The sequence below is a fragment of the Enhydra lutris genome, unplaced genomic scaffold (genome assembly GCF_002288905.1).
Source record: "Enhydra lutris kenyoni isolate GAN:26980312 unplaced genomic scaffold, ASM228890v2 scaffoldscaffold38, whole genome shotgun sequence".
Taxonomy (NCBI): domain Eukaryota; kingdom Metazoa; phylum Chordata; class Mammalia; order Carnivora; family Mustelidae; genus Enhydra; species Enhydra lutris.
In genome coordinates this window covers 16144368-16169663 of record NW_019154122.1, presented here as the reverse complement: position 1 = coordinate 16169663, position 25296 = coordinate 16144368, and the positions used below count along the sequence as shown (strand labels likewise).

Sequence of the window (25296 nt, the reverse complement as noted above, 5' to 3'; positions counted from 1 at the left end):
GGGAGGCCCGCCATGGCCAGCACCCCCGGGAAGGAGGCTGCCCTTCGCTCCTGCCATGGTCACGTACACCGGGGAGCAGCAGAGAGGACCCATGAGAGGCAGCGTGGCTGTGGGGGGAGAGGAGCAGCACACATTCGAGGAGCCAGGGATTCATCAAGTCACTTGGAAGAGCTTCCAGACTCTCCTCGGGATTGCACTGATCTTCCTTGACAGCATCCACTTTTAAAGAGAGAATCACATGGGTCTCGTTACTCTGACGAATGAGAACATTCAAGAATGTTCTTGTGGCATTGGTTAAGGGAAGCAGAAGCAACCTGGTTAGCTGTCTCTGGAGCTCGGACAGCTGGCTTCCCTACTCCTCTAACAGCACCCGGGACTGAGGCGAGTCCTGGGCGGGAGAAAGCTCCAGGGCTCCTGCCCAGTCATCCCATAGAGGAGGAGGAGGAGGCAAAACCAGACTGTCGTGGGAAGCCTGCATGCAGTTGGTTAAGGGGAGAATTTAAGGGAGAATCACATCCATCTCAGAAAGAAAATGTAGAAACTGCATGGCACTTTGGCCCCCCAGATGACTTTTTATAAAAGATGCTTTCTGAGAGGTTGAACAAATTATTAACCATCTCAGCAGAAGCGAAAGGTGACGCCTCTACACGAGGGCACTCTGGAAGGGCAGCTCGGAATCCCAGTCCCCGAGCTGAGAGGCTCCACCACGCAGCGCCCGGGAGGTTGAGGCCGAGGGGGGGAGGAATTCATCATTCGTGGAAACACCAGTGCAGGTTCAAGGCAAGACTTCTTTTCCGCGCTCTTTCTCCACGACATTGTGTGCCGAGCAATGAAATTGGGGCTACGTAGGACACTGACGCCTCAGCAAAACCCCCAAGTACACAAGCTGGGTCACTAAGCCACACTGGGACTGGAGAGCCACGGTGATTCCCAAGATGGACCCTTGCCGCTGGCAGCGCGCCCACCTCCCTCAGATCTCCCCACGCCAACCAGAAAACACAGGCAACCAACAGAATCAGAGAGAGACCTTCACGGAGTTTCAGACTCCCCTCCACCCGGGGCACCGTGTACTCAGTCCCACGGACGCGCGGGCAGGAGCACACAGCCCTCCCGTGTGTCGGTGCCGCCATGGGAATGACCCATGTGCACGGACACGCGCAGAAGCACGCACACACCGCACACGGGATTGTCTTTCACGAACTGAGCCGGGAAGAAACCTACTTCCCCGTATTCCGAGCGTCAAGCAAATGGGAGGAAGTTCGGGGCTGGGAGGACACGGCTGAAGGGCGTGGCAGGCCGAGCGCATTCCTGGGGCGCCACTGGCCTCTACTGCCCGCCTTGGGCATAGCACCTGGGCCCCGGCAGCTTCCGGAGCAAGTCAGTCTCTCGGTTCTGCACGCTGGTCCTACTACAGGCTCCGGCTTCAGCAACCCCAGGACCGAAGGGTGCAGAATCTTCCAGAAACGTCAAGCACTGTGGTCCTCACTAACCCACCACCCCCTCACCACCCCCAGCTCAGCAGAAGACAAGGAGAGAAGGCAGCCAAGGCTGAGCAGGAGGGGAGCTTGGCTCCCCGGCTCCCCAGCCGCCCGGCGCCCCCCGGCGCCCCCCACTCCCCGCACCCCAGCCCCCAGCACGGCCACCCCCAGCGCCCCCACCCCTGGCGCCCCCACTGCAGCCTGGCACACGGCCAGCCCCTCCTCCTACAGGCTCAGTTTTGGTGTTTGCCATGAGGGGAGACCCCTTTCTTTGCCTTCCCAAGGGAGGTCTCCCCGTTCTCCTCCAGGACAACAGCGCACTGGCCTCCTTCCAGAGCTTACCACACCTCACAATGACTCTGTCACCCCCCACCCACGTCCGCGTCACGAGTACCAACGCCAGAGCCGCCCGGGCACCCAGCCCCAGGGCTGGACAGAGGCTTATACCTGGTGCAGCTGAAGCAAAACGGAAAACCCCTGCCTGCACGCGGCCAGACACGGCCAAGCCGGCCAACCCCCCAGCGGCGGAAACAGAGGCACGAGTTTGCGCCAGCTCTGCCACCGGCCACTGGGCAAGTGACCTTCCTTCTGAGTTTCAACTCTCATCTTCAAGACAAAGAAAGGAGCCAAAATGAAAGAAGGGGGACACAGAGGATGAGGGGAAAAGGGCGCCAGGTGAGAGCAGTAACTTCCTAACTTTGTCCCAAGAACCCCAAGGTCCCTTGAAGGCGAGAAGACCCCCCCAAGCACCCCTCCTGTTCTGACAGAGCCACGCGCTCTCCTCTGCCCGGGTTCCTGGCGTCCATGTCAGTTTTGTTCAGAGCCGCAGGGCCCCAGTGTTAGGACAAGCTTTGCGAGGGCCCATCTGTGGCGCCATGGCGTTTCTGGGGTCTGTCGTGACCCCAGGTCATATCCCCGGCACCTCTGCTCTGGCCCAGAGCAGCCCCCCCCCCACCATGGCCCACCTCTTCAAAGACGATCCTGGACGGCTGCCTGGACAGCTGTTCCACCGGCCTCACCGTGGTCTTCCATGTCCTCCCGAAGAAGTGCCGGTAGGTGACATCAAAGAGAGACACGCGCAGATGGCAGCCCACCTCTGAAAGCACCTCCAGGACTCCCTAGGAGACAGAAGGTACCGGCCCTGAAGGGTCTGCGCGTCATGAGCCAGCCCTGCACTGACCCACTGCGCCAGCTGGCTCACTCGGCCTCCGTCTTTCAGGTGTCACTGTCCCTTGGGGGAACCACCGCTCTCCCACGGCCTGTGGTCTTGGTAGGGTTATGCATTAGAGTGCTTGGCCCTCCCCAAGCTAATCAGAGCAGTGAAGTCCCACGGCAGACATGGGCAAGAGACCACCCCGCCCGGGGACAGCTAATTCCTAGACAGATGAAATGACTTGCCTTCCAGAACATCTATGATGTGCAACCAACCAACCAGAGTCCAAACTCCCATCGGCCCTCTCCCTGGCTCGCAGACTCCCAGAGGCCACTGGGATGACTCACACCATGCTCTCCGGCACGGTCTCCCCAGCTGCTCTGCCTCCCAACCAACCCCACGTGACCCTACGCAGCCTGGCATACCCCGACCTCCTGGGAATGGTAACGGACACTTCCCTCCCTATGACCCTCACGGGGCCCTGAACAGAAGCAAAATCCCACACCCGCCAGTGTGACTGTAGCAACTGGGAGGGGAAGAGGGAGGGGCCGGACATGTCCCATAAGTCAGCGGGGGAGCCTCTCCAAGCCCCCGGGGTGGGTGCTGTACACCCCCTCCAGCCAGCCCAAGGAGGTGGAGGGGGGCGGCTGATGGGCTGGATGGGGGATGGGAGGGACAGAAGCAGGAGGGACGGGGTGGCTGGCCACTTCGGAGTGCCCAGGCCTTGCCCAGGTCTAGTGCTGCAAGTCCCACGTCCCTAGGAAAGGATGACGGCCTGCTGTCTGTCTGGGGCTGCTAGGAGCTAGATGGTGTCGGTATGGAGGCAGGAAGACGGCCGACAGACCTGAAGGAGGCCTCAGTTTCAGTCATGGAGCTGCACACACACACACACACACACACACACACACACACACACACACACACACACGCATACACGCGCGCCTTCGCACACAGGCTGCCTCTCCGCCCAAACCCTCCTAGTCTGCCTCTTCTCAGGACCCTCTCCTGCCTGTGCTCCCTCCCCTGCCTTCCTTGACCACGGCCATCTAGAAGCCCCTCCCATCCTCTGACCCTGCTTTCCATTTCCCCAGGGTTCCTCCAGATCTCTGAGCTCTGGGAGGATAAGAGCCCAGGACACTCTCCCTGCTCCATCCTCAGGGCTCAGAACCAGACTTGACCCATGTGGGTACTCGGTGAACTCGGTGAACTCACGGTCAAGGGGCCTGGTCCTAGGCCTCCCCTCACTGCTGGTCCTCCCCAGGGTGCTTCCACCAGCTTCTTTCTCCTCCTCATCCCCATTCTTCCTCCCCCCCTTCCCTCCCCCTCTCTCCTCCTACTCTTCCTCCTCCCCCTCCTCCTCCTCCCTGCCTCCTCTTCTCTATTCTCTCCTCCCTCTTCCTCCTCCTCTTCTCTCCTTCCCCTTCTCCCCCTCTCCCTCCTCCTTCTCCTCCTCCCTGCCTCCTCCTCTTCCACACACCCCGGCCCCCTCCTCCTCCCCCTGCTCCTGCTTCTCACTATGCTCTCAGAGAGGTAAATACTGGCCAGGACCTGCTAAGTTCCAAAACTTTCTTACTGACCTAGACTTCTTCCCAGAACTCCAGACCCTAACCACCCCTCCATCTTGACGCTACTTTGTACCCATTTCTATTCAGGTAAGTTTCTAAATGGTCTCTGTTGCCGTGTGAAGACCGAATATGGGACAGTCATGCGTGTCCCCCACACAGCTCCAACCATACAACGGTCCCCAGGAAACACCAAACTGGGCTGGAATAGACTTTCCAAAGCGAAGAAGTGCGATCAATATTCACGGTAAAGATTCAACTCAGTGAAAATGGGAAATGGGACAGCCAAAAAGACATACGAAAATTATTAAGAAAATGTCCTGCGTTCAAAAGCAGGTAATATTTTTAGCCAATTCCTTTCACAGGGGTGTTGGCTATCATCTAAAGCTGTCCATTCTCAAAATAACTAAAATCATACCAATTTTGTAAGACTACACTTGTTTCATAAGTTTTCTACTTGGTCTTTTTTTTCCCCTACTTGGTCTTCTTTTAAATGTTAACTTTTCACTGGTCCTTGTAGGTACAGCGGACCCTAGGACAGTGCAGGTTTGAACCGTGAAGGTCCACTCACATGCGGCTCGGTTTGGTCTGGTTCTGATGAACACGGTACAAGACGAAAGATGTGTTTTCACTTCCTTGCGATACTCTTAATAGACTTTTCTTCCCTCTCGCTGACTCTACTGTAAGAACCCGGGCTACAATACACATAGCACACAAAGCACGTGTCCATCAACCGTCTACGTTCTCGAGCAGGCTTCTGGCCAACATCAGGCTGTTACTGTTAAGTTTGGGGGGATTCAAAAGTTACATGTGGATTTCTGACAGTGCCCTAACTTCCACGTTGTTCAAGAGTCAGCTACAAACACTGTAAAACTCTGGGTTCCTGTGTTAAACCCCGCCTGACCATGAGGTGCTATCCGTGATGTCTATCACTAGATGTGATGTCCTAATATTTTAAGGATTTTTATATTAATATTCACGAGGCACAGTAGTATGTACTTTTCCTGTGAGGCCCTTTCCTGATCTGGATACTGGTTATGGCAGCCTCAAAAAAAGAGGTGGGAAGCATTCTCTCCTCCTGTTTTCTGAAAGAGTTTACCTAAAATTCCTATTATTTCTTCCTTTGATACTTCATAGAACCCAACAATGAAGTCATCTAAGTCTGGAGTATCTCTGTAGGAAGCTATTTAATTATGAAGTCCATTTCTTTAATTAACACAGGACTTTTTCTCTTTTCCATTTCTATTAGTGTCACTTTTGGTAAGTCGTGCTTTTCAAAAAATGTCCCCATTTCAACTAAGTTATCGAACTTCTTGGCACACAGATTATTCATCATATCCCCCAACTATCTTCTTAACATCTGTAGGATATACAGCAATGTTCCTTCTTTCCTTCCTAATATTGGCAACCCGTGTTTTCTCACTCTGTTTGCATGATCAGTCTTGGAGAAGTTAATCAACCTTATTAATCTTTTCAAAGAATCAACTTTTAGCTTTGCTGACTTTCTCTATTATTTGCGCTTTCTTTACTGATTTCTGCTAAATGGGCAGAAATCTACCACTTCCTTCTTCTATTCTCTTTGGGTTTAACTTGTTCTTTCCATGTAGATTCTTAGGGAGGACACAGCGGTCACTGATTTTATACCTTTCTTCTCCTCTTACAGTCCTATAAAGCTGTAAGTTTCCCTCTAAGGACTAAATTACTTGCATCTCATAAATTTTGGTACGTTCTTCCATTACTCAGTTCAAATTATTTTCTAACTTCTCTTTGAAGTCTTCTTTGGCCCATGAGTTAGTTGGTAGTGTGTTGTTTAATTTCCTGCTATTTGAGGATTTTCTGGGTATCTAGGTTGATTTCTAATTTAATACCATACAAATAAACAAATACATATGTATGTATAAATACATAAGTATACACATATGAGTACATATACACATACATACACACTCATAAATTACAATCTTTTTGAACCCACTAAGACTTACTTTCATGGCCCAGCACGGTCTGTCTTGGGGAATGCTCCACACGCACCTGAGAAGAGCATGCATTCTATGTGTTGGTTATAGTGTTTTAGAGATGACTGTCGGGTCAAGGTGGTGGATGGTGTTTAGATCTTCCAAACCCTCATGGGTTTTTCGGTTTATTTGTTCTATCAATCATTGAGAGAGGAGGGCTGAAAGTCTCCAATGCGATGGTGAATCTGAACGGAGCTCCCTTTTGCTCTACACAGTTCTGCTTCCCGAGTTTGGAAGCTGTGTTACTGGGGGCTGTGCGCAGAAGAGCGATCACAGCTGGCCCGACCGTGACGCTTTGAAAGGCCAGTGTACAAGGCTGTCCCTCGGCTGGAGACTGTGCTTAGTGTTCAGGAAGTTTTCCATCACCCTACTGACAATGGCACCCTGCGCCAAAACTGTACAAAGTGGTTTGTGCTCACCAGCTGCTTTCTTGCTGGGAGTCTGGAGTTTGGGAACATGCTAGGCAGACGACAGCCTCCTGAGCAGTCCTCAAAACCCCATGGCCACTGAGTCTCTAACGAGCTTGCTTGGCGGGAACATTTCACACGCGTTGTCCCAACTCTGCTGGGGGAACTGAATGTGTCTTGTGGGGTCCCCCTGGCAGAAGACCCCTGAAGCACGTGCCTATCCTGCCCCCGTCCCCCCATACCCCTTTCCAGGGACTGATCCTACTCTGCGTCCTTTCGCTGTAGTAACTCTTTCCTGTGAGACTGATTCTGCGTGGAGTCCTGTGAGTCGTCCCCACGAGTCACTGAACCGGGGGTGGTCTCGCAGGCCTCAACAGCGGTGCTGCATGCACACTTGCCTTCCCGACGGCCGTCACCGCTAGGAAACGCCGCTCTATGTCTGCTAATACCCCTTACCGCGAAACCGGCTTCGTCAGACGTCAGCGCAGCACAGAGGCTTCTCACTGGGCTTACGTGGCCTACCTTTCCTCCATCCTCTTACCTTCCCACGTACAGTTCCTGTCTTTCTGTTTAAAGCGCGCTTTCTTATAAACAACGATAATCGGGTTTGAAACAGTAACTTCTAACACGTAACTCCGAGTCAGGAAGTCCCCTTGCAGGAATGATGCCAGACACACGTGTACGTATGTGTAAGTGAGGTTCATCACTGCGGCAGCGTCCGGGAGAGCAAATGACCAGAATAAAGTCTGTGCTCCCCAGTCAGCCTGTGGATCAATCAGTGCCAGCTCATCCAAACAGAGAAACACTACGATGTCGAAAGAGAGAGTGAAATTCCTCGTGCCATGACATGAACAGTCTACAAAACATACGCCTGCGAATATTTTTCTTTTAAGCAAGATAATACAGGTATATTTATCTGCTGTATTTGCTTAGAGTTTCTGGAAAATTACACCAAAAAAGAGGTCACATTGGCTATGTCTAGCAAGGGACACGGGTGCCATAGGGACTCCGTGGAATGATACACTTTCCTCACGTACCCTAGTGAATTTCGAACAATGATAATTATCTTTTCAGAACTAAATGCAAACAAACAAATGAAATTAAATGTGACAATAAATAAAATTTCCTTCCTAAAATTCCTAGGGGAGAGGACAGTGCCATCCACTATGTTGTGAGCTACTCCACGGCAGGGAGGCCGCTGGTGCTGTCTGCCCGGGGCCGGAGCCCAGCTGGCCGCCCAGAGCAGGGCACCCGACGCCACTGGCTGCCCCTCTCAGACTCTCTTCTGCTGTGAAGTGCGGGCGTGATGCCTCTGGGCTGAGCGGGAAAGTGCCGGGCGGTAAAGCAGGAGGAGCAGCGGCCACCACAGGGCGAACACAGTGCCAACACACGGCAGGCCCTGGACCGGGGGGCTTGGAAGTGAACACTGTGGGGCATGAGGGGTTTCCTAAAAGTGAGCCCTTACAGATCCACCACCCAATGACCGTGAACACACCGAGAACCGCACTACCATCCGCAGGGGAGGACACGACCTGGCCAGGCCAAACCCTTAACCGAGTCATGTTCCCATTGGCAGGTCTGGCTCCTTCTCAGGCATCCCACTGGGTCTCCCTAGAACCATCCAGTGACGTGGGTGCTCTGTGGGCAGCGCAGAAGCACCAGCTTATCCAGCGGCTCCCCTGCCCCTGACAGACACAGACGGACACAGAGCCCCAGAGCAAGGGCCTGAGTGTGCCCAAGGCTGTGAGACCTCCAGGCACACGGCTTCCACCAGGATATACCCAGAGCTCTGCCCCCGCACGTCCAGCCGCCAGGCTGCGAGCAGGCCGTGTCGAGTCAGGCACGGGCCCACCTCCTGCAAAGCTTGCTCAGAAATGACATAGGAAATCCGATCACCTGGGTTTTAAAATGGCTCTACTGTGGGCAGAGAGAAGCCTTAACCAGTGTCGGAAGTGCCGACCGAGGAGTCGCTGAATCACGTGTTCTCTGTGCTGACGAGCCACTTTGTGTCCAGATACTGCCGAGGCCCGAGGTAATGGGTGCAGTGGCAGGACTCGAGTAAGCGAAAATCAATACCCCCTCAGCTGAGAGCAGTGGCAACAGGCACAGGACAATAAACAGCAAATCCCTTTACCTGCTTCATCAGTGGCCCGTCAAGCCACCTCAGGACACACTGAAACGCTGTTGATTCCTTTAAAGGCTGGCGTGCTCTCTGTGGGTGGGGAGGGACCAGCACGTTTTGATCAAAAATCCTGAGCCAGTCATTCATTCTGCCAGTCTGAGGGTCTCCTGGGCCTCCAGGATTACCTGCACAATCTGTGTTCAAATAAATAAAAGAGTTATAAAGGCCAGAACGCTCAGAGTGATCCTGGAAGGTTCCTACCTCCCCCTGCCTCTCAGAGGAACCTCCACCCTCCAAACCCCAGTGCAACAGACTAGGACCTTTGCTGCCCTCTCCTGGCAAACACGCCCCTCTGGCTCCAGATCCCCTGTCCCTGCTCTCAGGAGCCAACTACAGCAAGACTATACCGGCCTCATATACTGGCAGAGAGATAGGCACATGCAAGGCTGCTCTGCTCTGTACAGCTGTGAAGGCTGAGCACTACACAACAGTGCCAGGCCTTGGGAACTAGGGCCATCATTGTAGAAGGGACCTGGGAGCATGACCCAGTCAGAGCCAAGGAGATGCACATCTCACAGTTTCCGCTGGCTCTGCAGAGAGAAGGAAATATTCTTCTCTGCAGCCCTCGGGGTAGAAAGGTCATCAATATGGAGCTGTCAGGAGCCACCGTAGGAGCAGCTTCCTTGAGACCCACAGGAAGAAAGCAAGCAGAGCCAAAGCAAAAGGGCCAGTGGGTCTAGGTGCCACAAACGGAGCCCTGGCTCAAGGACACCCTGAAGCCACCAGGACAGCTCTGCCACACAAACAGCCTTTTGTTGCCAAAGCCAGTTTGGGACAGATTTTGCATGTTGTGGGCTTCTGGGTGGCCTGGCTCACTAAGGACGTCATCCACCTTCCAGCCAGCCAGAGATCGGGACCTTCCCTGTTCTCTGGCCTCTTGTCAGCAGACCCTGAATCTTAAGCTCTGGGATTTGATAAGAACCTGAATTCTGTGCACTAAAACGACACACAAGATAGGGAGACTTCATCTCCCAAGACAGTGGCTCCTTAAATGGGGTCCCCAGCCCCTGCAGCTCCCTGGGCTTGTCCAGGGCTCCACAAGGTGAAAGCTATTTTCGTAATAGTCAGAGGCGCTTTGTCTTGCCCAGTGCTTGGGCATTTGCACCCATGGAGCAAAGGCAAGCATGCGTGCAGCAGCCGGGCCCCCATGAGCCCGCTGATTACATCCTGACCCTTGTCACTCTGGGACAAGGGAAGGACACAGCACACACGGCTGCCACGAGCGTCCCTGGCGCACATCCCCCGCTGGCCAGCGACACCGCAACCTTTACTAAAAGAGCCACTGAGGGACGGACCAGGCTTATTCCCAAAATCAGGCACTTCGCAGATGGTCTCTCAAACATCAACTCAATGAGTCTGTCACTTCCAGGAAAACTGGTACTAAGAATGGGGCTTGCGGGCAAACTCAGAACTGGGACACTCTGTATCCTCTGCTGCGAACCTGACAGCTTCCTCCTCCTTAAAAACGTGCCAGGCGATGGATGGGGACGGCGACAATTTCACCTGCTGAGGCTGCAGGATTAAATGTGCAAGAATCCGGAAGGTCCACACGCCTCAGAGGCAGCGTTTTCCAGGCGAGCGATGCACCATGAGGGAGAGGCCCATATGAGCGAAAGATCCAGCCACAGTGCAGGAGACTGAAGGACGCTAACCAGGGCACATTCCCTGGCAGGGTGCCCAAGCCCACACCGCACGGACCTTTAAGAAACCACCACGGTGGCGTGTGGGTGAGGTAGGGCAGGAGAACATCCACAGTTCTCTAGGACACTCTTCCCTTCTCAGGGTGACACTAAGTTTCTTTCAAATACGTCAACCACACAACTTTGTCAACAGATGAGAGACAAGCCTCGGGGTGCCTGGGTGGCTCCATCGGTTCAGCCTCTGACCCTTGGTTTTGGCTCGGGTCTTGATCTCAGGGTCATGGGATCGAGCCCCAAGTCAAGCTCTGCACTCAGCGGGGAGTGTGCTTGGGATTCTCTGTTTCTCTCTCTCACTCTCTCCCCCACCCTCGGCTCCTCCCCGCCAAGCTTGTGAACTCTCTCTCAAATAAATAAATAAATCTTGGAAAAAAAAAAAAAAATAAGCCTATATGAGACCCAGCCGTCTACTATGCTACAGAAACTTGCAAAAATGTAAAACCAGCCCTCTTCCTGCTAATTTTTTTGTTCTGGAAAACAGTTGGTCTTCATAAAAAGAACATTTTACGTCAACATGTAACAGGTCTATTGTTATCCCCACGTGAGCAGCAACCTTGCTAATGTTTCTCAGTCTTCGTTTCCAAAACAGCAAATACTGGCAAACATAACTGAAGTCTAAACAAAAGGTCTTTGGAGTCCTCCGTACCTTTTTTTAAAGTGTAAAGGGGTAGGAGACCACGGAGGCTGAGAAAGGCTCTTCTAACAGGACCCTCTGCCTTTGCAGGCTGTGTGGGGAGCGGAGGGAGCCCCTAGAACATGGGCTTGATTGGCCTGGAAAGCTCCACCACATCCAGGGGGCCCAGGCACAGAGCCCTGCCCCCACTGGAGCGCCCCCCGCCCCCAGCCCCTGCAGGCGGGCCTACACTGCAGGATCCAGACCAGGACCGTCACCACGTGAGCACTGACGCACACATGCGTTGCTTTTTCATTCCTTTTTTGTCGCTTTTATCAGCTCGATAACTTTGTGTTTTTTTGGGTCTTTTTAAGATTTTATTTATTTGACAGAGAGAGATCACAAGTAGGCAGAGAGGGAGAGAGAGAGAGAGAGGGAGGAGGAAGCAGGCACCCTGCCCAGCAGAGAGCCCGATGCAGGACTCAATCCCAGGACCCTGAGATCATGACCTGAGCTGAAGGCAGAGGCTTAACCCACTGAGCCACCCAGGCAGCCCCTCGATAACTTTGTTTTAAGGAACGACCCCCCCCCCCAAACCCAAGCGTGGGAAGTCTGCCCACAATCTGGGGCAGGGCACTTGGTGATGAACATGTGACCCACACTGTGCCAATCATCGTCGTCCCCGGGAGTCCAGCCACAGTTCCCTCTGGAGAGGCCGTCTCTGCTGGGAGGGCAGGAGCTGCCCAGGCCAGCCCGAAACCCCAGGGGCTACCCTGCCACTCCAGGGAGAGCCTGAAGTCAAAGCCAGCCCAGGGGAGACTGGTGGCGACCGGGGTGGGGAGCCCTGCCAACAGAACCCAGACCTCTAGGCGGAGACAGCCTGATGGAAGGCAGCTGCCACTCCCATCGGAGCAGAGCTGCGAGAGCCAAGAAAAGCCTTTGGAGGCTTTCCGTGCCGGCTAAGTAACGGCCCCAAAGACGTCTACATCCTAATCCCCAGAACCTGTGAATGTGGGACCTCATGTGGCATAAGGGCCTATGGAAGCATGATTAAGTGAAGGACCTTAAGGTGGGGGAAAATAGCCTGAATTACATAGATGGGCCTGAGGTAGTCACAGGGTCCTTGTAAGAGGGAGGCAAGAGGGTCAGAGAAAAGGTTGGGTGACCACCAAGCAGACGAAGTGCAGGAGGGAGGGGCCACAAGCCAAGGACCGGCTAGAAAAGGCAAGGAAACAGATTCTCCCCCAGAGCCTTCAGAAGGAACACGGCCCTCCCACACCTTGACTTTAGCCCAGGGATACTGATTTTGGGCTTCTGACCCTCCAGAACAGAAAGAGGATAAATCTGGGCTTTGAGCCACCCAGTTTGCGGTGTTGTTACAAAAGCCACAAGACACTCACACTGCTACCTCTTGTAAGCAGCAGAGACCTGATACCCGGCAGGAGGGCCCCCTGCCCAGGAGAGCATCTTGGAGGCTCCAGGGGCCAGCTGCTGGGCCCACCCGCTCCCTGTGCTTCCTGTGGTCACAGCACTTACCACCTCTCCCGTACAGACCTGCCCACTGGCCAACCACTTGCGTAAGGGGATCTACGTTCCTGTGTCCTTGGCACCTGGCTCACCATCAGAACTCAATAAATTTTCATAAAATCAAATTAAGGTTTCAATAAAGTTGACTCCCAAGCATTTTTAAGAGAAATAGTGTTTTCTTATTAACTTTCACTATAAAATGGAGAGGTTAATTCATACAAAGTGAGTGCCATTAAGGACTGAAACTTCCTGGGGCGCCTGGGTGGGGCAGTTGGTGAAGCGTCTGCCTTCTGTGCAAGTCATGATCCCCAGGTCCTGAGATCAAGCCCCACATCAGGCTCCCTGCTCAGTGGGGAGCCTGCTTCTCCCTCTCTCTGCTGCTCCCCCTGCTTATGCTCTCTCGTTCACACATGCTCTCTCTCTCAAATAATTAAAAAAAAAACTTGCTGTGTAGAAGCCCTTCATGTCTCAGGAGCCCTGTGGCAAAGCATCACCTTCAGAAGGTGCCTCTGCACGCTGCCCATGGTGCTCCCCCAGTGGGAGGACGTGTCTCCTTTGCAGGCCGTTCCAGACTTTGCTCACTTGCCCCAGATTCCTCACCCAGCACCTCCTCCCCTCCCCCTGACTACCACACATAGCCAGCAGATGCTGAAGAACACTTCTTCCGTGCCGGTCCACCTGGCAGAGGAAACACATCCCCGGGACGGCCCTAGGCTGTACCAGTAGGACGCACACCGGGAGGAAAGGCATCCTTTCTGAAAGGGAGAGCCACCCAACCAAAATAGTGAGCCGGGCACGTGGAGGAAGGCAGCAACAGTCCAGGTGGGCAATGGAGGGAGAGGGCACCTGAGACACAGGCTCTTGGGAATGGGAGACAGGTGGGCACAGAGCTCTTTCTCCCAACCCCCACCTGACTCTCCTTCCCTCTCCAGCCACTCCGGCCCCACTCTGCCCCAGCTACAATTCCTCCTGGACACCACGACTTCTCGGTTCCCCTCGGCACATACATGTCCCCCTAGAAAATTCCCACTCATCCTCTAGGACACAGAGCAGATGCCCCTTCCTCAGGGTGAGCACTCCCATCCCCCACCAGTTGCTCCCCGACAAGGGATCCTGTCACAGAAAGTCACCACGCTGCTATTGTCCTGCAAGACTGAGCTCAGTGAGGTCAAGGCTAGGTCCTCAGCGAAAATCTTTTAATGATTAAGTAAATAATTAAATTACACTGTGCAGGACTTAAGAATGCTATGGAGGGAAGACAGAAGGACTTTTGGAGCTAGATGAACGATGAAGAGAAAACAGGGAGGGCTCCCTGCTTTGAGCCCACAGAAAGGGTTCTCCAGGGCAGAAATGACACCAGAAAATGCACCAGCTTTCACAGCCCTACTGTGAGCCAGGCGCACACAGACCCTTTCATGGGTATTATTCCAACAACTGTGTAGATGAGTATCACAGACAAGGTCAGTGACGCTCGGGTTAAAGGGCCAGGCCAAAGCCACACGGCTGGTCATGACCGGCCTCAAAGCCACTACGATCAAAGCCAGGAGAGGCCCTGGAGCCTGCAGCGGGACATGGGCTGAGGAGCCCCGGCTAACCCCCACTGTCCTCAGACTTCAGCGAGTTGCCCTCCCTGCCTCTGTGTCCCATCTACAGGATGGGTGGGACTGTGAGGTCTCCCAGGGGGCCCTGCTCGGCACACCTCTTCTGTTCCAGTGCCTACAATGATGGAGACTGCCGCCAAACACCAGGTCTTTAAGAAGCTAAAAATCCAGTGGGGGAAAGACAAGGGAGCGGGTATGAGCTGCACAAAGGAGACAAGCCTAATTCTGTCTCCTTTGGGTGGGGGGGCAGCAGGCAGAGAGAACAGGGAACTCCAGCACCGAAGAGCGAAGCCAGGAGGAAATCTCACCAACAATGGTTCCCCAGAGAAGGAGCGGGGCCAGAGCCATGAGGAGCTGTGCAAGGCGGGGCGGGGGCGGGGGGGGGGTGGGGAAGGGAGGTGGAGAGCGGGGGGGGGGGCGGGGGGGTGTTCCTTCCAAGCAGAGAACAAGAGCTGGGATGCCGAAGACTGAGAAGCTTTGGGAAGCTTTTCCGGGAGTGCGTGGAGGTGTCATCAAGCACCGCCCAGAATGCCCTCACTCAAGCAATCCTCTTTGCGTACCTACCAGGTGCCAGGCACTGGAGAAACCGTCCTCAACTCAGCAGACGGGCTCCCTGCCCCCTGGAGGGTGTCTGGGGTGAGGCAGAGACAGGATTTAAGTTAGCACACAGCGAGGCCGCGCGGCGAGCTCTGCGAGCGACCGGGAGGCGTGCAGCGCGCTGAACTGGGACGGGCGCAGGGCTGGAAGCGAAGCCCCGAGTCCCAATCACCGGGCAGCGCAGCCCTGAAGACCGGAGCGGCGGTCTGCCCCGGAGACAGGCCGTGGAGACGCGCACAGGTGGGGCCTCTGGGCCCGAAGGGACGCGCAGGAGAGCCGGGCATTGGGGCTGCGGGACGGGCCCAGGCGGCCAGCCCCAGGCCGGTCAGGAAGTCAGCGAGAGGGCCCGCGGCGGGCAGGGCGGCCCGAGGCAGGCAGGACCCGCAGGGCGGGCAGAGCCTCCCGCAGGAGGCCCGGAGTCACGCCGCCTCCGCTGGGCCGCAGCTCTGGGACGCGCCGGCGGGAACAGCCCCCGGCGGAGACGAGGACGCGGCCGGGGCACAGGCACCCTGCAGGGTCCCCCGCTGCGGGACACCGAGCGCGGAGGGCCGGCGTCGGGGCCTCCCCAGAGCCGGGGCCGTGCGCACCGCGCCAGTCTGAGCCGAGAGGCAGCAGAGGGCGCGCGCTGGGCCCCAGGGCCCCCCGACGCCCACGGGAAGCCTGGGCCGCACCGAGCGTCAAGCCGGGGCCGGGATGCGAAGGACACCGGCCCCGGGTCCCCGCGGAGAGCCGCACGGAGCACCCCCGCCCCGGGCCCCAGGAGCCCCCGGCCCGCTCGGCCGCCCTCCCCCGCGGCGCCCGCCGGCGTGGCTCCGCCCGCCGCCGGCAGCGTTACCTAGGAGACGGCCCGCCGCGGCCGCGCCCCGGCCGCCTAGGCTCAGGCTGTGGGGAACGCGCCCCCACCGCGGGCCCAGAGCCCCGCCCGCCGGCCGGTACCCGCCAGAGCCGCAGGCCGAGCCGGCTGAGGACCGGCGGAGGGTCGCCCGCCCGCCGCCACCGCGGGAGGAGCCTCGGCAGGCGGCGCGGCGCGGCGCGCGCGGGGGCCGGGAACCCGCCCCGCGTCAGCGTCGTTGGCAGGGCCTCGGGACCAATCGGAGCCCCAGCCCCGAGGCTCCGCTCCTGCAGCGCCATCCAATCGGCGAGGCGGCGGGCCCGTCCTGATTTGCATGGCCGGCGACCCCTCAGCCAATTGGCATATGACTGGCGTGAAGGCGAACCAATGAGAAGCTAGCAGAGGCGTGGCCCCGGGCGTCCCACGAGGTGAAGATGCTGCGGGCGGAACCTGGCGGAGGGAGCGGGATTCGGGGGCGCTCAAGTCGCCGGGGCAAGGCGGGAAGGAAGATCCGGAGCGGGGCACAGGATTCGGAGCTGGAGCCCCCCAGGTAAGTGCGGGGGTACCCCGCGGGCCGCGCCGTCCACCGCCGTGCGCCGAGAGAGCGGCGGCGGGCACCCGCGAGGCCCGTGCTGATTCTCCATCTCCTCTTCCCCGGCGCGTCCCCGCGCCCGCCTCCGTCCTCACCTCCTCTCCAGCCGGCTCACCTCCTCCTCCACCACCTCCCTTCCCCCATCCCGCCCGACCTTTCAGCTCCCATCCCCGACCCCTGCCCCAAACTTCATCCCTCCCCTTGTCCCGGCGCTTTCTTCCCCATCTCCGCCACCTCCCCTTCCCGCAGCCTCGCCTCCCCCTGCCCCCATCCCCCCTTCCCATCCCCTCTCCCGGCCTCTGCGCAGCCCCATCCGAGCGCGTCTGGTCACGGACCTCCCCATCTCGCCTCCTTGTTGCTCCTGAAGGCCCGTCCTGCCTCTCGCTCCTGATCGCTGTCCCCATCCTCCAATCCGTTCTGCTCCCAGCCCCTACATCTCCTCCCGTGGACGCTCTCCCTCCACCTTGCAGATCCCCAGGACCTTGGCACTCCCTTCCTGCGCCAGTTCCCCTGGCTACCTACACACCCAACCCCACCCAACCCCGTCCCTGGGCCCCTTTCCCATCGTCAGCTTCTCCTCTCCCTGCCTCCCTACCTGCTGCTGCTCCCGCAGGACGCAGAGACCCCGCAGCCGCACCTCTCTTCCTGCTGCAGTGGCCACAGCCGGTGTACCTGCCCACCTTGCCACCCTCCCACCCAGGCGCACCCTGGCTCCGCTCCTCCTGGCATTTGTACTGGGGGATCCCATGGGGGACTGCGCTTTGCCTAGAACATCCTAGGGGGCTCCAGGTGGGAAACCCCTTAGGACCCTTTCCTGCTTCCTTCCTGGCCACTGTCACCCTCCCCACCCCACCCCCACTTTCCTTCTCAACCTCACTTTGTGATTCAGCATTTTTGGGGTTGGTAACTTTCTTTGCTTCCTGGCGTGGCAGGACTGGGCTGTGGGGCTGAAAGCTGGGGGGTCTTGACCCGGTAGTTGGTTACCACAACCACCTTAAGAAACGGACCTGAGTTGCCTGGTGGGGACAGGGATGGGAAGCAGAGGGGGGGGCAGCCAGTAGGGGCTGCCTTCTCTCCCTTTCATTTGTCTGTCCTGTGTTGAACCGCATCCAAGGGGAGATGACATAAGTAATAGCTCTTGGGGAAATGGACTATTAGCATTTATGGAAATTAATACATGCACATCCAAGGAGTAAGAACACCAAGTTCAGGCCACAGCTGTCCCACTGTCTGTTGTTTCAGGATTTCTTCTTTCTCTGCAACTTCTCCTCCTCCTCAAAAATGCCATCCCCCTTCCAGTGCCAAGAGCGAGCTCCCACTCCTAACACATTGCAGGGCTCAGGGACCCGCGTGTGTGGGGGGCCCCATCTGCCCTCCTGATTATTACTTGGAAAAACGTCCACCTGCAGAGCCAGGCTCATGTGCGGTCCCTGGGCTCCTGCCCGAGTGCTGTCTCAGCGGGGGCCCAGAGGGCATTGGCTCCCCAGGTTGTGTCCTTTAAGACACTCTAAGTCCATACACAGCCTCAGTGGCACTGAAGGTGTGTGCGCTACCGCACGTTCCTGCCTGGCAAGCAAGCTGTGGGGGGGGGCGGTCCCATATAAAACCGGGTCCAGCTGCTTGTGTGTCTTTCTACGCTACCAGTTGCCAGACACCGGGCGCCCTGCTTAGCACCCCCGGGACTCGGCCAGGCCATGGGGATGGGGATCGTGAAAAATGGGAAACCCAAATATCATGCTCAAAGCCCTTTTGGATCTGGATGTGGAGCCTGGTTGGGAGGAAGTGGGCCCCAAAGCAATTGCACACCGCCAAGTGGAGAGAGCCGGGCACCACTTCTTGCCTTGTAAGGGTCACGGCTGGCCGCGGGCGCTGGGGGTCTGAGGGCCAAGTGAGCTCTAGATGGGACAGCTTGAGAGGCCTCACCCCACAGGGCTGGCTTGCTTTCTTGCCTTTACATTTTCAGTGATCTTGTAAACCTCAAATGATTCAGGAGGAAGCTAGTGGCACAAGTTTTGTTTGGCAGTTTCCGGTGAGGGCTCAGAAGGAGGGAGCCTGTTTGTTGATCCTGGGCCCATGGCAACTGGACAGCGCAGCGTGTGGCAAAGGAAGGTCCCCTCACTGCTAGAACCTGTATAACATGCTTCGTTTCCAGGGACTCTGGCTGAAAGCAGAATGTGCGTAGTCTTTGACAAAAGTCTCGGTGACCTTCATGTCAGCAGAGGTCCCAGACCAAGAGTGGTTTCCTGGAGTCCCTGGATAACAGGGCAGGACAGTGGCAGCTGCCAGCGGCGTTTGGGGAAGACCGTCTCTGATGGTGTCTAGGGCCAGAGACACGGTGCTCCCTCCATCCCCTCTCCTAGCAGCCAGGGGGGGTCTCACCTCAAAGAGGCGAAAGGTTTTGGCCATCTCCCCCCGAACAAAGGAGTCCACGGAAACCCAGAGGCAGAGACTTCTCCAAGGTCACTCAGGGGCAGGGGCGGATCCCAGATAGACCCTTTGCATCCCACTAATGGAAGTGCAGGTCACGTCTGTGACTCCCATGGCTGGAGGATGCTGGCTCCCTGTGCATGTGCCCAACCATCAGGTTTGGCTGCCCTTCAGGAAAGCCGCTCTGGAGACATTGCTGACATGCACAGAGGAAACTGGAGCCCGGGGGTGTATCTGCATCACTGGGGAGCCGTTGGGAGTGGGGGATACCATCAAGCACAGAGAATTCTGGTGATACCACCTCCCCAGCCTGGCAGGTCCCCAGAGCAAAGATGCCATGTTTCCAGAGATGTCACCAAAAAGATAGCAGGGGGCCGAGACACTGGGCAAGATGAAAGGGGAGAAGAAACTTGGGTCTTAACTGGGCTTGCACTTTAAACCTTGCTCCATGATGGGTCCTTATAACCCTGCAAGGTGGGCTGGGTACCCTGGATGGGGAAACTGAGGCACGGAGTGGTGGAGAGAATGATGGAGACTCCCAAGCTCCTAAGGACACCTTCGGTCCCTACTGTGCCAGAACTCTGAGACAGGTACCAACTCTGTCCCACCGTGCTCCGGAAACACCAGACATCCCCGCACACACACTCACAGATGATCTCAGATGCACAGGACAGTCAGGGTTCAGTCCTGGCTCCCAGGGGACATAGAAATCCACCATTTGCATGAAGGGAAGCCCAACACGCACAGTTGTCTGGTCGCTCCACGCCCTTTCTCGGGGGTGGCGGAGAGGAAAGGCAGTCCTCTCTTGGCTCAGCCGCCTCAGGGGGGGAAAAGAGACCAGGGCCTCGCCCAGGAGAGCGCACACACAGGGCAGGTGGGAGCATCACCCACCTGGCCATGCGGTCAGCTGTGGAGGTGGCTCTAGGCTTTCCATTCAGCCTGCCCTTGGCAGGTGGGAGAGCCTCCCTGCTGGTGAGCGTGAGCCCTTGCTGTGTCTTCTTCCTGGCCTTTCCATCCCTGTATACCCCGGAGGAGCTCTGGGCCCCATGGCCCTCAGCCTGAGGGCGCCCCATGGCCACGCACCTGGCTTTCTAACTCATAGCCCTGCAGGACAGGGTCTCAGGAAGCTTTTCCTGCTCTGCCAGATGGTCACGTAGTTAATCCTGGAGACCTCGGGCATGTGTGTGGGCTTGGGTGGGTCCCTCGTAGCAGAGCCGAGCCCTGCAACCCTGGCCCGCATCCCTGGCCCCCGCCTTCCTTGACCTCCCTCCTCACAGGCTGCCCGTCACTCCTTTCTCACTCCAGCACGGGCACTTACAGCCTTGGCTCTCGATGCCACGTGGGGTACAGATAAAATAGGACTGGGGCAAGGGAAGGAGCAGAGAGGGGACAGTCTCCCTCAGCTTCACACCCATGCTGCAGACTCAGAGCATCTCCCACAATGGACATCTTGGGCCCTGGCTGCTGGGCCTCAGTTGGGGTCTCTCCCACAAGTGGAGGCTGAAAACCAGGCACGCCTTTCTTCTCAGGCCCCCACCCTGAGTTCAAAACAGATCAGCGAACTGGTCATCACCAGGCCAGTTTCTGCTGCAAATGAGCAGCGCCTCATTTCCTCTTAACACCAGGTCTGGTCCACAGGGCCCTCGGTCACCAGTCTGGCCCACGGAGTGCGGTGGGGGGTTAGCTCTGCGTCTCCCTCCGTCTTCTGCTCTCACCTTCCCAGCCGCCTGGCTTCATTCTGGTGCCTCCCTATTTCTGGAGGGGCAAATTGAGACGATGTGAGCCCAAGCCCAGGGACAGTCTCTGGCTCATCGGGGGTGCCCACTCAGTGTCTTCTAACCCCTCACCTTCCGCTTCCAGTCACGGACTGAGCCCAAGTGCTCACTCTACCCGGACCAGGGGGGCTCCCCAGAAAGCTCGCACAGTGACTTTTGAGCGACTTTATGATCCCCGTCAGGACCAGAATGGGCTGCCTGTTCTTGGGGGACCGCCTGGGAAGGCCCAGCCACCTGCTTTGTGGAGGGTGGGGAGGACGGTCCTGTGGCTTTTGGTCTGCAGAGAAGAGCCTCTCAGTGCTTGGAGGGACATGCTTCGCCCCATCCTCCATCACCTCAGGCCACTGCACGCCTGCAGACCCACACAGTGGGGTCTGCAGAGTCACCCTCTGAGCACACCCACCCCCCCTTCACCACAGCATGTCTTCACGTTCCCTCCTCGGTAGCTGCGGGATCTTTCAGAGCAAACCAGCCTTGATGTCCACAAGCTGTCACGGGCAGCCAAGGGCAGAAGGATCTAGAAGTCTTGGTATCCTGAACGCTCTGTGGCGGCAGGGCCTCTCTGGAAATAGTCCCCCCACACACACCCCTTGTAGTTGGAGGCGAGTCGGAAAAGACTAGAAGGCACAAACAGGGACGTTCTGACACTCCGTCTTCGCCGGCGGTTCTGCCTACAGTGTGACTGCTGAGCGGGGAGCAGGGAGGCTCCGGGGGTCCTGGGGCCCTAGGCATGCCTGGCAGTCCTGAGCCAGGGGTGCACACACCAGAACCACAGGGACTGGTGCCCAGAAACAGTCTCCCAAGGGTCCAGGAGAGCAGCTCGGCAAGCTCCCTCTCCCACCAGCACTGGTCTGGGGGAACCGCACCCTGAGAAACACTTCCCAGCTTGTTCTGTTTACTGGTGAGCTCCCCACTCCTGCTTCTCCTTAAGGCTGTGCAGGAGGAAGCTTTGATCACTGGAGGGTCTGATGAGAAGGGCTGCACTGGGGTTCCCTCAATTCTGGGGAACGGAGGAAGCCTGCATTTCACTGGAATGACCTGCTAGGCTCTTCTCACCTTCGAACCTCTACTTGTGCTTTTATCTCAACAAGCGTGGCAAGATGCTGTTGGCACTGGCTGCTGGGTCCTCTGGGACTGAGGTCTGGCTGAGGATGCTGCTGGTCTGGTCGCGTGCGTGATGGGGTGCCGAGGAAGCTGGGACTCCGCAGAGGGGCAGGCTCTGTTACTCTGGTCTTATCCTGTGGCATTCCCCCTCCCCCATCTCTGCAGCGCCCTTCCCCCCCCCTCCCCCCCCCCGGAGGTATTGTCTTTCCCTCTCAGTGAAAAGGTATTTTTAGTCTCCCTGGCCAGGAGGTGTTCAGGTGTCAGACAAGAGGCCTGGAGCCATCTCTGTCCCTTTGCTCCTGCAGAGGACACACAACGCCCAGAACGGGAACTGCAAACCCCAGCCGGAAAGCACTTCCTTTCTGCAGGGCCACAGGCACATGTTGACTTCCCCACAGCAGCAGACACGTCCCTGTTTACACCCACTCTATTGAGAAAGGGGAGCCGGGGGTGTCTGGGGACTGGCTGGGGCCCTTTGGAGGCACCAGGGAATGCTGCCTTGCTGTGCTTTTCCTTCATCCTGAAAGATGGGTCTCAGGCCACCGGGGTGTAGAGGGACGTGGGACGTGGACCCACTGTCCTAACAGAAGGATTTGTTCAGATGAGATGCGCCAAGCATCGTGGGTCTGATGCTGCAGCCCAGGGGTCTGGAGCTGCTCGGAGGAGGCCTCGACCCCACCCCTGGCTTTGTGCAGTTGAGGCCCGTGCTGGGTTCCCAGCCATTCCTTCACTGCCCGGGGAGGTGCAGATGAGCTCACAGTCAGTGAGGGGAGACGTGGGGTCCAGAGCACAGAGGTGCCCCCTCGGGCCACAGCAGAAGTACCTGCAGACCAAGCAGGTGGCACCTGTGAATGCATCCCGTGTGCTCAGGAGAAGAGGGGAGGCCAAAGCCGGCAGGGTCACAGCAAGTGTCAGAGGGAGAGAGGACCGGGCAGTGCTCCGGGCAGGGAGAACTGCGTGCAAGAAGTGCAGAGACAGCAAGGGGTGCCGGGGCAACCTCAGGGAAGGACTCTGGGCCAAGGAGGAAGCTTCTGGGGGCGCTGCTCATCTTTACAAGAGGTTTCCTGCCTCCTCTGTGGGGCTGACCTGGGTCAGTCATGCAGCTTGGGGAGAGGGAAGCCGACCAGGTCCCACGAGCCCCTGGGCCCAGCCCCGTGCATCCCTTGGGGAGCCCCGAGCTCCCCAGCTGCCAGAGTCACACTGCCTTCCCGAACACACACACTCCCAGAGCCAGTGTGCCGGGCCGGGCCCTCGCTCCATGCCTCACCCATGGTTAGAAGGTTCTGGCAAAGCCCACAGGGTGCCACTGAGAGGGCTGAGGAAAAGAGGGTTTCTCCCCCAACTCCAGCAGCCTGGTAACCACGGTAACCAGAGGGAACTGCTGGAGGGGCCCAGCCACCTGCCGGGCTGGGCTGTCTGGGTGCTGAGGTCCGGCTGGGCCCCACGGGAGGCCCTTGTGGGTCACCGGGTGGCCACCTGTGTGGGCAGTAGGAGGGGGCAACAGGTGCAGTCCCAGGCTTGCACCCAGCGCTCTGCAAGGAAGGACATCACAGGCCAAAGGGCCCTTCTGCCTGCCCTTCGAGGGGACAAGAGGGCCTCTGACCCCAGCTCAGACAGAATCCCCGGTCCCTGAAGCAGACCCGGGGGGAGCAGGCACTTAGACCGAATCAGGGTTTCCTTGCATTTGGCATCACTTCTCCGGCCTGTGGGCCTCCAGAAAGTCCCCCCAGGCTCCTCACCCTGTGGCCCTGTAGTCCAGCGGCCGCATTTTCTAGAGAAGGAACTGAGGCTCGGGGAGGGACCCTCCTTGTTGGCAGAGCGGGGTGGGGTCGAGGAGCTGCACTCCACCGCGGCCGGGGTTGCCTCCCGGAGCCCCCCCCAGCAGCATCCTGTAGGTCTCCCTGCACGCCACAGTGGTCACTGCTGCTGGTATCTGGTCGCTCCCGGCCCAGGTGCCTGTGGGCATGGGGCACATCTGCCTCATCACTGCTCTATCCCCCCAGCTCAGCCCTCAGACACGCACATGCCAGAAGCAGGCTCTCAGCAACCATGCGGTGCAGCGGGCTCTCCCAGAAAGCAGAGCAGGGTAGGAAATGCACCCGGAGCTCCCGGCCACCCAGTCAGAGGCGCCCCCTGCCAAGCTGGGAAGGGGTGTGGAAGCACAGCCCATAGACCGCACGCAGCCACCCGACTCAGAATGGCCCGAGCAGGGAGCCATCAGGACAGAAACCAAACCTTGGGCCACGGTCCCTAGCACCCTGCTCCACGCATAGGACCGTCCTTAGAGGAGGGGTGCACCCATCGTGGAGGGGACTCTCGCGTCCTCAGCGCTGGCCTCCCCACTTCCCGAGCCAGACAGCCTGTGTCTGGTCCTCCAGGGAAAAGATGGTGTCCCTGTACGTGTTGGTGAAAGGGCATCACCCCCTACCCCCACCACCCCAGGCCCCGGGCACACTTGCGTGGCCCAGGCTGTCTCCAGGATTCCTCAGTGCGCCCAGCCCTCCGAAGCCAGCACGCCACACATCGGAGGCCAGCCTCGCCACCCGGCTCCCGCACCACGTCCATGCCCCGGGCTCAGCTGCAGAGGAAGGTAAATGCCACCGCCCAGATGAGTCCCCACATTCCTTGTGAGGCAAGGCTCAGGCATGAAGTCATGTCCTCGGCCAGGATGGCTCTCTGGGCTCCCCTTCTGCCCACTCCCAGAGGCCCCGCTCGGAGGAGCCGACCTGCACCCACCACCTCATGGGCTCTGGGTCCCGCAGGTGAAGCCAGGGGACCAAGCCTGGGCTCGCTGGGGCAGACGAAGGCCGCCCCCACCGCAGGCCCCTGCTTTCATCCCCCACGCTGGCTACCCGCCCGGGGTTCTCCGCAGCGTGTCTTCCCCACCTGCGGGTCCAGGGCACAGTTCTGGCACGCCCGGAACTGCAGGCAGTGCCCCAGGGAGGGCAGGGCAGCTGCTGGAGCCTGGCACCCAGCCAGAAATGGCCACAGCTGGGGACTCCGCGTGCGTGCTGAGACCACTGTGGTCCTCGGGCTGGCATCGCAAGCCGGCGGCCACAGCCTCCCAGCCGCCTGGCCCCTGTCCTGCAGCCCCTCGGGCTCCCCAGACAGACCATGAGTCCAGTGCCCAGCAGCCAGGATGCCACTCGTGTTTACACAGCCAAGGCGTTTCATTATGCAGAGATAATTCCTCCCCACTGCAGACACCGTCCCAAGGCATTCAGATTGAGTGGCCCCAGGGGGCAGGCAGAGGAGGCCATGGTCCCAGGAGCATATCTATAGGAGAGCTGGGAGCCGCCCGGGGAAAACCTGAACAGCTGCAAGGCTTTTGCCCTGCTGTGAGAAGGAGCGGGCCCTCCGTGGATGCTGGGAGATGGTGATGATGGTGGTGCTGGTGGCGATGGTGGTGATGATGATGGGGGTGGGGATGGGGGTGGTGATGATGATGGTGGTGCTGGAGGTGATGATGGGGATGATGATGGGCGTTGGGATGGTGGTGATGATGGGGACGGGGACAGTGGTGACAGGGATGCTGGTGGTCGTCGTGATGATGGGGATGATAATGGTAGTGATGATGGGGGTGGGGTGATGGGGATGATGGTGGTGGTGGTGATGATGATGCTGAGGGTGGTGATGGGGATGGTGGGGATGGTGGGGATGGGGGTGGGGATGATTGTGGTGATAATGGGGAAAGGGACAGTGGTGACGGGGATGGCAGTGGTAGTAGTGATGGT

General features: G+C 58.0%; 2 protein-coding genes across 7 annotated transcripts in view; one reads left to right on the top strand and one right to left on the bottom strand.

The window, feature by feature from the left end:
- LOC111154679 (nephrocystin 4) overlaps positions 1-15717 on the bottom strand; it is a 108780-nt gene extending 93063 nt beyond the window's left edge. For all 6 annotated transcript variants that reach the window (XM_022514493.1, XM_022514494.1, XM_022514496.1 and 3 more), the window contains exons 1-4: positions 15668-15717; positions 14800-14866; positions 8750-8931; positions 2444-2596 (exon numbers count right to left, since the gene is read on the bottom strand). In XM_022514493.1, the coding sequence (XP_022370201.1) occupies positions 2444-2596; positions 8750-8884 (288 nt within the window). In that variant the 5' untranslated portion in view covers positions 8885-8931; positions 14800-14866; positions 15668-15717. The remainder of the gene's footprint in view (positions 1-2443; positions 2597-8749; positions 8932-14799; positions 14867-15667) is intronic.
- Positions 15718-16076: 359 nt separating this feature from the next.
- Positions 16077-25296, top strand: part of LOC111154736 (potassium voltage-gated channel subfamily A regulatory beta subunit 2) — an 80838-nt gene continuing 71618 nt past the window's right edge. The window contains exon 1 of the mRNA XM_022514619.1: positions 16077-16214. The gene's annotated coding sequence lies outside the window, so the exon portion shown is untranslated. The remainder of the gene's footprint in view (positions 16215-25296) is intronic.